This window comes from Mercenaria mercenaria, chromosome 6 (assembly GCF_021730395.1).
Source record: "Mercenaria mercenaria strain notata chromosome 6, MADL_Memer_1, whole genome shotgun sequence".
In the NCBI taxonomy this organism is placed as follows: domain Eukaryota; kingdom Metazoa; phylum Mollusca; class Bivalvia; order Venerida; family Veneridae; genus Mercenaria; species Mercenaria mercenaria.
Window position 1 is genome coordinate 19,537,567 of NC_069366.1, and position 17,200 is coordinate 19,554,766.

Genomic DNA, 17,200 nt, shown 5'->3' on the forward strand with positions numbered 1-17,200 from the left:
ATCCCTTATTTTCACATAGATATTGAGGATTTATCTAATGAGCACATGTATTAGAAACACAATTTCAATACCGACTGTGTATTGTAATAATGCTAAACTATCTCAGCTGTGACGTCTCCTTAAGATACAAGATTTAAAAGAAATATTTTAGCATTCAGACCACAAGATACCGCGACATTTTCATAATTCTACATGTACAGTACTTCCTAAACAACACTTAATTAGGAAGTCATGTATTGATTAGCAAAATAGATAATCAAAATATTGACATGCTTTGTTAATTGTAAGGTTATTAATGGATCGCGATAATTTTATTTTAACGGTACTTGGTAAAATCCAAAAACAGGTAAAGCGGGTGTATTTTAGTGGTGTTAATTTGTATATTGTAGTATTATTAACTCTAGATACGATGCATTATTCTATAACAGATTGCAGATAAGTGGATAGTGTGTTGGATCTCTATTCTTTTTATTTTTGTATGGTGTAGGTTCGAGTCCTTCTTTTTTGAAATGATTTTACTAATTCTATTTTTGCAGGTCTTTTTTATATCGGCTTTTGTATTTATTTTTTCTTTCATTCTTGCAAGAGTTTTCTCTATTCATTTTGCAATGTTAATAGATTTAATATAGATTCTAATATGAGATCCTCTGAAAAATATAAATAAGTACTTGGTATAAGTGCACGAGAAAATCATGATACAAATAGTTTTACCTGTATTCTTCTCCAGGTTACATGTTAGAAAAAGTTTTTAAAAAAGTAGCTCGTAATGTATTCGAACCAGCACCGTAAGCTTACAATTCATACGTATTAACCACTAGACCACGCAGCTTCTTACATCGGTTTTGCGATACAAGATATTTGTCATGTAATGTGTCCACCTGATTCCCTATTTCATTGTTATGGGTTGATCCGGTATTAGTAAATAAAGGCCACAGTTATCGCATTTTGTTAATACATGCGATATTAATGAAACATTTTGCTATAACGTATGTAGACAAAGTGTATGTAAACGTTATCATGATCGTGAGGATCGTTTTAACACGATTAGTACGCGTGACACTCGAATGTCAGTTAGCTGGATCTACTTTCAATTTAAAGGTGGATAATCAGATTTTGGCCATGTAACGGATTTGTTCGAAACTTTAGCATCTGATCATTTACACTCATTTATGTTCACTTAACACTTAATACAAATTAGATTTTCACTGGAGGTATTTTTAAAATTTCATTTTCCTATCCTGGTTGCCCAACCAAGATAGAGTTATTATATCATAAGTATAAATTTGATAAACATACTTTGCCTAAGGAAATGTATAAATATTAGACATATTGTATCATATTTGTAAAATATTTGCATTTAAAATTATGTATTTAGATGGAATTCATTAGAAACGCAAGTTTGAAAAATTATTATTACCTCCCTTTGCCTATCTTGGTTGCGCAACCAAGATAGATTGGAAATAAATGAATTCAGAAGCTACACACAGCTTTAAAACTTGCATTTTGGTTCAGATTGTTCAATAGTTGATATGTCTATCAAATGCAAATGTAAAACTAGACATTGTATCGAAATAAAAAGAAATACCCAGCTTTTTATATACTTTCATATTAAAGGGGAGTAATTACAAAATTTTATAAAAATAATAAAATATACATTTCAAATAGGAATCTAACTCTATGTAATCGGTCTTTTTGTTCCTTAAATAATTCTCTACCAGAATATTCAAAAAGTAAAAAATGTCATAAAATGTTGTTTAAATGTGATTGACCACCTTTAAAGTCACGGAAAATTATTAGGTAGGCTAAATAAAGAAAACGTGAAAAACGAAGTTTACATATTTGTCACTTTCTTTTGTTCTATTGCCACGGAGAATATTTTATCAAGTGATTGAATCATGTGATAGTCTGAATATTCAATACTCGTTACAGAAGACGATAACCTCTTTAAATGAATGTCTATTTTTAGTTTAGCTTTGAAGATAAATGGCCGCGTTTTCAGAAAATCAGTCTCGATTGTTAGGGAGGCAGCCATCTTGCTCGCATGGTAAGTTAAGCCTTTTCACTTGTTTTAATACTATTCATTTTATGCAGCACTCACGCTTTAATGGAAGTTTGTAAACACTTCATTATCGTAGATGATAAGAATTGTCAAAACCGAGCATTAAAGATTTGGGGAACTATCTTAATAATCATAAGCAAAATATCGACCGCATCATGCGTATGAACTATAATGAAGGCTAATGTATGGAAAGCCATAGCTGTCTTCTGATGTCGATATAGCACTTTATGATGTACATATTTCTGTATATAAAGTGCCTCTACTTGTATGTGCAGTGCTTATACATGTATATGATGCGCTTAACACTGTATATGGGGTGCTTTTATCAGTTTTTATCACTTTATATACGGTCCTTTCATGTGTATATCAATGCTTTTATCTGATTGTGCGGTATATTCAACTTTGTATGCGATCGTTTCAACTGTTTATGTGGTGCTCTCAACTTTATATGCGTCGCCTTTATCTGTATATGCTATGCATTTAACTGTGAATACTGTACTTTTAATTATATACCGATTTAACTGTATACGGGGTGCTCTTATCTGTTGTTTCACCTTTCGTTGGTCCTCTTTTCATTATGTGTAGTACTTCGATTTTCATATTCGGTACTTTCAACTTTATTTGCGGTGATTTCAAGTGTATATGCGGTGCAAACTTCATTATGTTTATAAATAACATTATGAGATCCAGTTTATTACGAAAATTAACGAGCATCGCCGAAAACATCTGACATTAGGATTTCATACAAGGGTATTATTATTTATAAACATGTGTCAACATTGTCTTTAAGTTGGGAGAAAATGCAAAGAAAACAATGAAGGAAATTTAAAAAAACATATGGCTTTTTTCGCACTTAAGGTTATTTTCGTTAGCGATTTTGACACACACACATCATAAATATTTGCTGTTCATTTCGTTATTATTGGTACAAAATCAATTACTTTTCGTATATACGTATGTACAAACATGTTCTTTAAAGTAACAGAAAATACAGTTTTAAAAAATGTAAAAAATAAAATATATAACTTATTTTTGCATATATAAAGTTATTTTCATTATCGATTTTGACACTCGCTAATTATTTCCAAATTATTTTAACACTGTTTTACCCTACGGGGTATCAAATGTTCAAACAATATAGTTCTCACTCTGTTTATGAACGTTTCGGCCTTCAGGCCTTTATCAAAATGACAAATCACGAGTCATATGGCGTTCTCTCAATACAACAACAAATGAAATACAAAGCCGGAACTGACGTAACCTTGTTAAGTCCCGCTAAAATTCGAAACATATTTTATGATTCACAGGGAATGTCAATAGTTATCCTGAAAATATTTATGAAATAATTTGTAGCAAAAGAGTCTTTTAACACTTATATATGCACGATGGGCGGTTATACGTCGGTGTAATTATTTCACGAGGGCACAGCCGCACGACGTATTACCGCTCGAGTGTATAAATAGTGTTAAGATACGGTTTTGGTATAAATTATTTCGATTCTAATATGCCGTTAATCTGAAACAGTAGATAAAATAAAGTAGTGCTCTTTCTTGTTCGCAACAAAAACATTGACGTCACCGCCCGTTAACGTGGCGTCATTCTAGCGTAAGAGTGTTTTAACAGAGAAAAGCATATTAGAATAAAGTATACAGCAATGTTATTACCCTTAGGGGTATCGAATGTTCAAAGAGTCTATAGTTTTTACTCTGTTTTATTAACGTTTAGGTCTTATGGCCTTTATCAAAATGACAAATAACGAATAATTCTCTACAACATGGCATCTCTCAATACAACAACAAATGAAATACAAACCAAACCCGGAACTGACGTAATATTGTTAAACGTCACCGTCAAGTCCCGCTAAAAATCGAAACACATTTATGATTTATAGGGAATGTCTATAGCTATCCTGTTAATATGAAAGTACATAGTATGAAAGAAAAGTATTGGGAGTAATTTCAGCATATCAATACCCGAAAAAAGTCCCATATTAAACACGTGACACGGCAAAGAAACATTTTTAAGTACACATTTACCTTAGGATAATGTAGGTATATATATCAAAATTATATTACAAAAAATAGACGAAGGCAAACAAACATATCCACAAAATTTTGCATTCAACTATCAGGCAATTACTAAAAAACAAAATTAAATTAGTAAAAGAATAGTATTAGATCAAACAAACAAAAAAAAGACTATAAAAAATAAGTAAAATTTACGTATAAAGGGAAGTAATTCCAAAAATGAAGTCTTTTTTTTTTATTAAGATTGGAACTTGTGAAATTAAAACCAAAATGTATTGGGATCTAATAAATTTACGTTAAAGGCAGAATAAAGGACATGATATATCAAAGAAAAACATTTTAAATAAACACATTAAAGGTGTGGACTGACAATACAAACAAAACTGAAACAAAATGTTTCCAATTTTCCTCCGGAGAAGTCAGTGTTACTTAAGCATTGATTAAGAGTATTTATATTCTCTCCAAAGAACCCCAAGTTTCTCTTTCATGTTTAGTCCATTTGGTGTCTCTGTCTGGAATTCGTGGATCCACTCAAGTTCCTTGATCTGTTGGTAGTATCTACTGTTCTCTTTCATGTACTCTAATACCGGAACACCGACCCCATCTATGTTATGAATATGCTCTGCCACCGGTTTTGTACGTTTCATTTGTATAAATGTCTGATTCATGCTCTCGTAATCTCTCTTCAGTGTTCTTGACGTTTCACCAACATATACAATATTGAATGGAAAGTATTAGGAACAATTACAATACATACATGCAGATGCATGTCATAGGCATAGTACTAGAGCCGATTTACGCAATCGAATACCGCCGGAAGTAGAACATTTATGTCAACACCGGTTTCGTATTTTCTCGTGAAAACGGCCGAAAACTGAGAGGTTATCAACAAATTATAAGTTTACGGGTACCATGAGGATTTTTCATGCATTTAAACGGTAAGTATAATGTTTATGGATTATTCAATGCAGTATGAAAGTAAACTGTTACGCTTTAAATGGAAATTATGAAAGAAAAGTCGATAAGAAAATATTGACTTTCTACTTTCACTTTCATTCTCGCTTTTTAAATTGCCCAAAAATGTTCTTTCTATTAATTTGTTGTTTCTTGTTTTTTGTTTGTAGATACATAATCCTATGGCAAATTAATGTGTGAAGTGACAGCTTATTTAAAGCATCTGTTATTAACTGGGCCTAAGTTTACCGATTTTTCCTTTTAGAGTGACCTTTGACCTTATCTTAGCTTATAGTCTGTTCTATGTATTTTAGGTGTAGTCAGAACAGAATGTAATTGAGATAAAATGAATTTTCAAAATAAACTGTTGCAAATTGTAGGAAAAGAATAATATAATATATCTATTATAAGTTATTGAAATATTATATTATAATTACCTCATTTCAGAAAGAAGTACAAGCGAACAGATGACACATTAAAGTGGCTGCAGAAGCTTGAAAAGTTAGATAGAGCAGGGGCAGTCAAAACAGTGGGATAATACTTCTATGTAATTTCTTTTTAAAGGCAATTTATACAGGATGGAAGGGTATGTCAAGGGTAATATAATGCCAGTTATTAAAATTACATTCCCCTAAACATTTAACAGATACACATAAAATGATTTTATGAAGTTTCATGAAGGATGGTACAGCCAACCATTTTGAATCGAGAAATTTTGACTTAGGTAAAGATATCTATTCAGACTTCTTATCTCTTAGCCTTTCATATGATACAGAGATAAAAGAACTACTATTGTCAGCCACTAACCATGTTTCAAAGCTTTTAAATACACTATAGCATTAACCATTTTGTTTAAATATCTTTTTAATGCAATGTTTTCTTGATATCTGTCACTTGATGTTTTCAATGGATAAGAGTCATAATTTAATGTAAAATCTGTAAATTTCAGTAATTGAAGTACAAAATATGTAGGAAGCTGTTTCTTTATTTCAGTGTAAAATGTTCTGTGGATTCATATGATGAGAATGCCAGTGTTGATCTGTATGACTTAATTAAACACAGATATTGATACCTTCAGGTAATTGTTTACAATATTCAAAGAGTTACAATGTAATTCAGTTATTGATTTGGTATATATCACTTCTAGAGGCTTGTGTAAAATTTATTTCACATGAGACCAAGGGTCAAGTATGATATATAAACTTTACACTTACAAAAAGAAATTATACAGTACCAAATAATTACAGACTTATGAATGTAACTTTCTAAATATCTTACATTTTTCTCCTGAAGTTAATTAAAAAGGTAAACACAATTCTATTGTTATAAGCTTAAAAAGGTGAATGTAAGATATAAATTATGAAATGTCAAGTATAAGGTGCGTTTTTTCAAAGTATTTAAGATATAGAATAAAATATAGCCTGCCATCATAATATTCCAAAATAAAAAGTGTCATACATATATTTTAGGTCAAATAGTAAGGTCAAGTGAGTGACTTAGGGTCACTATTGGCCTCTTCATATATTCTACTAAAATGGGTCTTATGCATAAGATATGTTGAAGTTTTATTAATCTAGTAACACTTTTATTCTACCTTATATTCAGAAATATACATATTTTGAATATTAAAGAGCTGCAGACACCTCGAATACAGAGTAACTACAATATGTATTTCTTTCTTCAGATATATACCTGTGAAATCTTCGGTGTCACCGTTCAGCTATTGTTCAAGATCAGTGTCTGCAGCTTGCACAGTTTAGTATAGAGGAGCCTTCTGAATCAACTTTGTTACGTATTTGCTGTTATTGTAGGACACGCATGTAGAGAGCAGCAAGTCCTGTCCAGCCGTGCATGTAAATGTGATTCAGAAACTTTGAGAATATGTAAACATTACACTGTTATAATTTTCAAAATACTGTGTCTTGTAGTGTATCAGTACTGTTTTGTCTCAGTTTATAGCACAGTATGTTCACAAATCAAACATAAGACCATAGTGATCAGTATTATCAAAATCATTAATTATTTGTATGGTGACAAAATTTAATTTCATGCAATACCACAGTAAAACGTTTGATAATTTTCGCTTTTAAAGTTGTAAGTTTAAGGTTGGCATAAATTGTTTTTTCTTCTTTCATAAATCTAAAAAGTGATTGGTCATTATAACTGCAATATTATTTTAGTATGACAAAGTTTATATTGAACTAAAACACTAATGTAAATTTTTGAACTAATTAATGCATTTTCTTCAGTCTTAAAACATTTGTTTATCGTACGTGTCATGGCCCATAACTCCTCCATATTACTTGTGTTTTGTCCTTTTTCATTTCACTGAAGAATAGGTATTGCACATCCATTTTTTAGCATCCTGATTTTGTAAAGTGTTGTATGTAAGGTTTTATCTCGGAATTATGTCTCATCTAAAGGTGGGGAGAGGTATTAATTATGCCTTATCGTCTATCCGCATTAAGCCTGTCTGGCTTTAAGAGGACAAGCTGCTGGTCAGATTTTGATGAAACTTCACAGGACTGATCAGTACCAAGCATAGTGTTGTGCATATCGCTTGCATGTTTCGTTTTGATGCACTAAATTGCAGCCATAGCTAAAAATAGAAAAATCTTGTCGGCTTTCACAGGTTAAAACTACTTAACAGATTTTGATGAAACTTCACAGGAGTGATCAGTACCAACACTTTCCATTTTGCTGCACAAAATAGCCGCCGCAGCTAAAGGTATACATAGGTGGGAGACATGTTTTGTCATAAAATTACATAAAGCACCTTCCACTTTGTTAATGAAAAATGTAACAAACGTCTTACAATTGCAAACTGTAATAATTTGACATTAAATGCACTAGTTCCATAACTGCATTTGGATTTTTTTAATAATTATTGCCCTTTTCTTACCATAGCAATATTTTGTGTAACATATTACCTCATTAAGCATCATAAGATCAGAAAGTTCTATGACTCAGACATGTTGGCCCTTTTGTACTTGTCATGAGTATGTTTTCAGTATTTTAAATTGTCATTACTTTTTGTTGTGCCAGTTTGCGGAAATGAAGACTTAGTTGTCCAAATGGTGTGCCTGTGCCTATCCTGATTTGTTTGTCTGGACAATATATTATTGATTAGTCTTCACGAAACTTTGCAGGTTAATTTCCTTAAGTTCCCTGTCAACTTGGATAGTGGCACGGTTACTTTAGAAACACTACAGTGATGTAACCACTGTACTAGTCAAACGTTTTGTATTTCAGATTTTATATCACATTACAGGCTACTGGTCTTCAGCAGCCTCCATAAAACTTTCACAAAAGTTTCCAAAAATGTTGTATTTTGATTTGAACTGGCATTATTCAAACAGTAAGAAGTAATACTATAAGGCAACATTTGACCTCTTTTCCAGTACTTTTTGATTTTCTCTGTTACTATGAAATTGCCTTTTCCTAGAAATTGGTTGGCTTATTTTTGATGATCTTATGTTTTTAATCAATTGTGGCTATGTTCTTTATCTCATGAAAATTTCCATTTTTGTATAATTCATATTTTTTACTGTCAACAAAGTGCAATACCACATACTTATTACTTTCATTAACATACCTGTACTATTTTCATAAAACATTATATAAATCATTATATTTCATATAAACAGAATTAAATAAATATTTAAGAACATCAGTGTTTTCTTTGATTGCTACATGAAACAGACCATAGGTCAATTTAGGGTCAATTCTGACACTTTATATGCAAATTGATAAGGGAGATAACTAGTACTGTCTTAAGTAACCAATATTTAGTTACACAATTACCTTCCCTTTACACAGGTAGGACTATTTTTTGTTGATCATCTTTTGAACATTATACCATTACTGATGACAGAACATTGAAAATAAAAGTTGTTGTATCATGCAATGACATCATATATGACAATATTTACTTTTTTATTCCATTTTTTAAATATTCTTTAAATTAGGTACAATGCCTACATGTCAGTTGCACGAAAAGCGTCCCATGTTAAACACGGGGGCCTCCGTGGCCGAGTGGTTAGAGTCGTTGACTTCAAACCATTTGCCCCTCATCGATGTGGGTTCGAAACCTCATTTGGGGCGTAGAATTCTTCACGTGAGGAAGCCATCCAGCTGGCTTACGGAAGGTCGGTGGTTCTACCCAGGTGCCCGCTCGTGATGAAATAGTGCACGGAGGGGCACCTGGGGTCTTCCTCCACCATTAAAGCTGGAAAGTCGCCATATGACCTAAAATTGTGTCGGTGCGACGTTAAACCCAACAAAATAAATAAATAAATAAAATAAACACGGGACTTAGAGAAAAAAATCAATCGGTACTTTCTTCCTTGAGACAATGTAGGGGAATATATACTACAATTATATGTACAAAAATAGGCGATGACAAACAAATATATTCACAAAATTTTGTATTTAACCATCAAGCAATTACTAAAACAGCAAAATTAAATTATTGAATAAATAGTTTTAGATCAAACAAAATAAAAACTATGAAAAATAAGTAAAATTTACGTATAAAGGGAAGTAATTCCAAAAAAATATTTCCTGAAAGTAAATCATTTATTTTTGCTTTATGATTGTCTACTGATCGTATCTGTATAATGATATAAAATAAATTTAAATTAGATATAAAACAAAAAATTATGGCTTAATTTCGCGAAAATAACCTTAGTTGAATGTTTTCGGAAATATTCGTTAACTTTCGTAATATTCCGATCTCATAATGAGTTTGCATATAATGTTATTGCACCGCATATAAAGTTGAAAGCACCGGATATAAATATAAAGGTACAGCATATACAGTTAAACGAACCGTATATACAGTTGAAAGCACCACATATACAATACAATGCGCCACATATAAAGTTAAAATCACAGCATGTTAATTCTAATTAAATGCACATACAGTTGCAGGTACCTCATATACAGATGAAACTTGAAAACACCGCACATAAAGTAATTGCGAAACAAAGTTATAAGCACAGCATATGCAGCTGAAAGCACAACATATACAATTGAATGCACCACATATACAGTAGAAAGAACTGCATATAATGTTAAAAAGACCACAGATACAGATGGAATCACCGCATATACTATTAAAAGCACCACATACACAGTTGAAACAACAAAACACACAGTTGAAATCACCGCAAATACAGATGGAAGCACCGTCTATACAGTGTTAAGCACATCATATATATGTATAAGAACTGCAACTACAAGTAGAGGCACTTCATATACTGATGTATGTACAGCATAAAGTGCTAAATCAAGATTAGAAGACAGCTATGACGTTCCATACTAATGCATCAAGTTACACGCGGTATCCACATGAGTATTAGTGTTTTACCGGTGTTTGTCATGAACACCTGTAGATTGTCGGATATTGAAATCTACTGTAGTTAGAAAATATGTAATTTGTGACATTCTTCTTTCTTCAAGAAAGACTTGTACAAACATTGTAATAAAACGTTACGTTAAGTAACACAGCTTCAGCTTTTTATTTAAGAAATGAATTTTTTTCGGTGTTCATGCGAAATGAACGACAAAATTGGATCGGCAAATTAAACATGAATCGCTAGCCGAAAAAAAAATTCATTTCTTATATTTACATTATATTTCCTTTCCCTTTGTAAACAAGATTGAATTATAAGTTCCACACATTTTGTGCATTTCACATTAAAATCAGCTTCACGGCCATTCTGTTCAACGGACGGAACAACTGCGACGTTGTCTAAGGAACGTTCTCCCTGACTATACGCGGACGTCGTCAAAGCAGCGGCCCGTTATCACTAAGCAGCGTTGACACTTTCGCGCCTTTCCTTTTGCTGTTTATACGAAATGAACGTCAATGGAAAAGAAAAGGGCGAATGTAAATATATGTATTTCAGCACAGCACTATCCATGAGAATAATAATTACAAGCATTATGATATTTCCATAAAAATGTCGGACGAGGGGCACTGCTGTTAGTATTTTAGGCTTTGAAATTTGTTTAAACAAATGCAGTTAACACGAACATATTACTTACTTTAGAAATAAAATGTTTTGAAGCTATACTAAACGAGAAAGATTTCAATATTTTTCTAAGAAATAACGATAAAAAGCAAGATAGAAGATATTTTAAACATCTCTGTTGCCGTTAAAACGTTAAGAAAAATAGGGTACCATATAAAGTGTTTGTTATTTTGCTAATAATATTACCCTAATATTCCATGTTGGTAGTTAACAAAATGGCACTGAAGCCGTCGAAAAGCCCGTTATCATATATAGTTGTTTAAAAATGAGAGAAAATGCGTTACCATGGAAACACGAGCCCCGTGACATATAGATTTTAAGCTTATATTAGAAACTGAGGCGCATAATAGTAAACGTATCAACTACGCACACTTATACACACTGAAAAGTGTTAGATATCCGTACTTTCCTTCTTCTTTCAATATAAAATACCTTTGGTGTGGGGTAGCGTGATGTACTTCAAACCGAGATAAAAATTGTACTTAAAGGGACAGAGGTAAACGAACTTGAGATTGTAAAAGCTAAAACAATAAATTACACGAAATACAATAAATTGCTACGGTTCAACTAATTTGAATTTAACCTGGTAAGGTATACTACCTCATTAAGCCCCTTGTTCAGTTACAAACCGTATCATCGATTTTAAATGCGTTTTGGTAGGCTCTACAACTATTTTTGACTGATATTTAGAAATGAAAAGAGCGTATTTACGCAAATACGCATCTTATATCTACTAATATCCTCGAACCTTAAATTTGGAACAGTTTGATAACTTTCATTCACATTGCTGGGATCCATATTACCAATGTTACTTTCATCAGCATAGGGGTCACATTGCGCGGCCCAGCTTGAAAGATTCATTAAATCGGAAAGTACCAGAGTTGGAATTTTACCGGGGAGGAACTGAAAAGAGCACTTCCGAGAAACAGACAACAATGGCTCCCATAATTTGGATTATTTCTTATATTGTATATTCCACCTATATATGAGACAATTAAAGTTCCACTTTGTATTGCTAAAACTATTTATACAAGAGAATCATTAGCACATACACTCATAGACATTTATAATCGGTCACATATAATTTTCAAATATTTCTTTAAGAATACGCTGAAAATAAAACAGTAATGTATACCCCCACACTTTCCAAAGTCATACTTTCAATCAATTTCTCGTATGTCCGCTGTTCGCATTAATAACTGCTTGAAAACGGCTACGCATCGAAATGATTTATCTCTGAATGGCGCCTTACATGCGATATTCTGCCACTTGTTAATGACGTCATTTTCAAGATCATGTAGACTCAATTGCTGTGGCAAACGTCGAATTCTTCTTTTGAGCAACTCCTAAATGATATTAATTTGTCAAAGAGAAAGTGTGGATGTTGTTATTCAAACTGTTGTTGTTACCAAATCTCAAATGTTCTAATGAAATGAAACTAATATTGTTATTAAGATATTGAATAAATTGATTGTATACTTTATTGTTTTATTTTCAGTGTATTCTTAAAGAAATATATGAAAATCGTAGGTGACCGATTATAAATGTCTATGAGTGTATGTTCGACCGGGATTGAAAGCTGAAAATCGGCTAGCGTGTGAAATCCTATTTCCTACAAATATCCCCAGATTTGAATTCTATTAAATTATGTTTGACTATTTACCAGGGATCAGTTCATTTCAATGTAAAAATATAGCTACTGCAGTAGTAGTCCTATAAATGCCGTGTTAAATTCACTATTTATACAAATAAAGCTATATTTTTATGTTCCTATAGAGAATAAACATAAGAAAACCTTTTCAAAAACTGGCATAAGTCTGTACATTTAAAGTTAATTATTTCCATTTTTACAACACATGTTAAGGACGAGCTATGCAAAAGGTCACATATTTTATGGCACGAGTCTTATCGGCAGGAATAGAATGAAGCCACTTGCACGATGCTCTCATGCAAATCTTATCTGTTAGTATATCCAGTCTCCGATTATTGTCTACAATACTACTTCAATGAGAGATACCTTCTAAAGGGGTTAATACAGTCTGTAACTTGTGGAATCTGGTTGGTGCCATATCGAATGTCGTGTGCCGACACGACATTAGACACAATACTCGACAATGCAACAATATACTCGATACAACAGTCGATATTGCGGAGCGGAGCTCGACAATGCGACATTCAGACAACGGAGTGTCACGTGTCACAATGTGTTGTCGTGCCTGTAGCACGAAATGTCGCGATAAATATCGAATGTCGCGTCGCATTGTCGCGTGTCGTATCGTGTGTTCCGTTGCATTGTCGTGTGTTGAGTCATTTGTCGCCCCGACATTCAATGTGGCACTAACCGGTTTCCGTAGTAACTTTAACGGTTATGAATGTTTACGACAAATGTTAAAATTTTACGTTATTTTGTTTTCTCCTTATTTCTCCAGCATATCAGAGGAGTACAAGAATGAAGTAACAAGATATGGGTATGTTTTTACAAAAATCAGTTGGCTATGCGCCAGTTAGGGTATTTGTGCAAAATAAACGCAGACCTTACTATAGTATACGCTTCTGACAAATAGATGTCTCCTTATTGAAATGATAGCTATAGAAGATTAGTTTGCCTAAGTAGTTTAATATGTATACATTTTTTTAATTGTACTAAAAAGAATTTGGTGACACCATTTAGTCTGCGCTGTATAACATTGGCTAATTTAAGTCTTTGTTCACTGGAAATTTTCTAGCATCTAAAAGCGATGGAAAGGCGAGGAAAGACGAGGAAAGGCGAGGAAAAGCGAGGAAGGGTATAAGTTTTTCTTCAATGAAACAGCCTCCTCTAATCAAACAACTGAAAGGAATCCTTTCCGAATATCCCGACGGAGGGCAAATTTTGAAGGTAAAATATCTTATATTTTTGAAGAACACTTAGCCTTATTTATCTGGGTGTACAGGTAATTGTTATTAAGTAGTGGCCTGGGAGCAGGGAAGACCACAATATGTTGTAGTATTTTAGTTTTACAATGGGATATCAATATTTGCTGTATCCCCGTCGCTACCAATAGTAATACGCTAGAAGCAAACGGAATAAATTGTAATAAAACACACTTTTACCCCAAGTTAGACGGTAATGGTTGCTTTATTTCTCCTATTCTAGGAAGAGATGTTGTTGGGAGCATGTCGTTAGCCCTACCTGCCGGTCACAAAATCGTTTCCGCTCTGTGTCTTTAAACAGTCTGAAAAAATCAAACATCTGGACAAATAAGCTAACAAAATAACATGAAAAAATGCTCAGATAGAATAAAAGTTAAATAATTTTTATCATTTTACCAACAATGACGCCATAGTAATTCATTTGAAAGCACCACAACTCCTGCCCCAGCATCTTTGCCTGATGGAACACAAACTACGATATACATAATTATGGAAATTTTACACTCGTGTTGTTCAATTATTATGTACTGTAACATAATAAATAACTCAGTGTGGTGTATCATTTCTTTTGCAAACAGGTAATATTTGCAAAACATTGTATCATTCAACATTTACTCAGCAAGCGATTGCTCGATTTATAAAAAAAATCCCCCTTCCTTGCAGGACTCAATCTATTCACAATATTATACAGTCATAGAGTGACAAGTCATTCATTATGTTTGTTTCTACATGTACCAGACTTTAGAAATAAATTTTCAAGTGTTGACTTTAGACCAGCAAACATGTGTTGAATATTGACCACTCATATTGTACAAACTATGGAACGGAGATTGGTATAAGCAGTCGTGTAATAAAACAATTTTTTGAAACAAATATACCAGGAGCTGATTCAAAATGCGGAGGACGCAGAAGCACGTGAAGTCAAGATAGTGTATGACAGGAGAAAGATAAATGAGCAGACGAGTGGGAATAATTTAAAGTATACAAAGTTCTTCCGGGTGAGTTGCACAAGTATATTTGTTTATTTGTTGGTTAAACGTTGGGTTGTAGATTCGTTTTTCAGATACATATAGCAGCTAGTAAATCTAGCCAGCACTCAATACCAGAATAAACCATTTCCCCCGCTAGTAATTATCAATTTTCCCGTATCACAAGTCAGAAGTGAAAACGAAAGACTTGACGTATTGCCAACTACACTCGTACTCAAGGATTCGAACTTACACCGTCGTTATAGGAAGCACTTAGCGCTACCTATTTAGCTAGCTTGGTCGGCTATTATCGTAGCTGAAACACAGGTGAATGCTACTGTCATTTCTTGCAAATGGTATTTCAATATTTGGAGCCATAACTGAAAATTGGTAGTGGAACTTGGCGTATTGAAACTGTGCTCGTTATTACACAGTTACTTAATCGCTTGTCGGTCAATAGTCAAATCTATTAACTGAGGTCCCAAGGACACAGAGCAGATATTTTTGACTATTGGCCAGCAAGCCATTCAGTAAGTGTTTCATACCATGACATCAGATACAAATTTTCATTTTTGTATTCAGGTTTTCACTTACGTGCAGAAAAAATAGCGCTGATCTATAGACAGGTTAATTGCACTAACTATTGACCGGCGACTTGTATAAAGTGTCATCATAATAATATGGTTAATTGTTATGTTGAAATGGTATTTGAAAGTAAAAATAAAACATGTTTTATCAGGGTCCGGCTTTGTGTATCTACAATGATGCTGTCTTCTCGGACACAGATTGGGAAGGTATACGGATGATATATAGCAGCGTGAAAGAAGAAGATCCGCTCAAAGTTGGAAGGTTTGGACTCGGATTCAAGTCGGTCTTTCATATGACAGGTAAGATAGAACGTTAAAATTCCTAATGATGTTGATGTATTATTAGTTCTACATTGGGCAAACTAACTATTATGTCTGCTTATATTCAGTACAATCACAGTGTATGCATTTTTATGCGTTGAACGAGGATATTTTTACAAGGCCAACAAAGGAATGCTCGTTAACTACTGGTTTCACTCCGAAATCTGTATGAGACTGGAATTCTAATTGACTCCAAGCATTATCTTCCATGGACTTTTAATAGACTTGACTTGTCAATTTTAGGTAGATTAGAACAACAGGGATTATGAGTCTTATTTTAAGTTTTTAGTGTTTTTTTCGTCATTAATTGATAGTCACTGATTTACTGAAACTTGTAGAAATAAACATGGTCTCACATCTAAGAACACTAGGTGAAAGGAACAAAAAGCTATGCGGCAAATATTAAGGTAGTACGTTTATTTCAAAAAAATGTACGGAAGATAAAATTACTTTGATTTTCTCTTTTGTCTTGTTGTCGTTTTTGTTTCTTTTTGTTTTTCCTGGGTTTAGAATGAGTCACACCGTCACAAGTTAGGTCATATAGCGACTTTTCCAGCTTCTGGTGATAAAGATCGCAAGTGTCCCTCCGGGCATTGTTTCGTGCATATATGATTTGTTTGTTAGATTCTTTGTTTTGGGTTTAACGCCGTTTTTCAACAGTATTTTAGTTATGTAACGGCGGGCAGTTAACCTAACCAGTGTTCCTGGATTCTGTACCAGTACAAACCTGGTCTCCGCAAGTAACTGACAACTTCCCCACATGAATCAGAGGTGGAGGACGAATGATTTCAGATACAATGTCTTTTATCAAATCGTCACGGAGAACATACGCCCCGCTCGGGGATCGAATTCGCGACCCCGCGATCTGTAGATCGGCGCTCTCCCAACTGAGCTAAGCGGGCGGGCACTATATATGATTTGACGCATATTCCTACCCTATATTAGACAAAGAGTATTTAAAGAATAAACTAACTTATTAACATATCAATACATGAACGAGATTAGCATTTTATGTAGAGACATTAATTAGATTTAACAAGTTCTTTACATGAGATGCCATAGAGATCAAGTATATAATAATAATGCAGGTGAAAGAATGCTTTAGTGTTTGCGCTCACCTGAGCACGGAGTTCCAGGGATGAGCTACTGTGATCATTCGCCGTCTGCCCACACTTTTCTTAAAACTACATCTCCTCTGTAACCAGCTGGTGGTGGAAGTTTGCAAGTTTCATAAAAATTTGAAGACCCACTGCCAAAGTTGTACAAAGAAATCCATTCCATGCTGTACTCTGGTTGCCATGCCAACGGAAAAAAGAAATTGATAAAGTCTTCT

At 33.4% G+C, this 17,200-nt stretch overlaps 1 protein-coding gene and 1 long non-coding RNA gene across 2 annotated transcripts in view; both read left to right on the forward strand.

Annotated features, from left to right (window-relative positions):
* The window catches only part of LOC123549483 (sacsin-like), a 115,656-nt gene that overhangs the window by 67,473 nt on the left and 30,983 nt on the right, over positions 1-17,200 (forward strand). The window contains exons 12-14 of the mRNA XM_053546697.1: positions 13,805-13,956; positions 14,873-14,989; positions 15,699-15,846. Of these exons, the coding sequence (XP_053402672.1) occupies positions 13,805-13,956; positions 14,873-14,989; positions 15,699-15,846 (417 nt within the window). The remainder of the gene's footprint in view (positions 1-13,804; positions 13,957-14,872; positions 14,990-15,698; positions 15,847-17,200) is intronic.
* Positions 1,780-8,710, forward strand: LOC128557634 (uncharacterized). Its single transcript, XR_008371278.1, has 5 exons — positions 1,780-2,044; positions 4,776-5,024; positions 5,488-5,626; positions 6,034-6,118; positions 6,725-8,710. It is a non-coding gene; the product is annotated as an uncharacterized LOC128557634 (long non-coding RNA).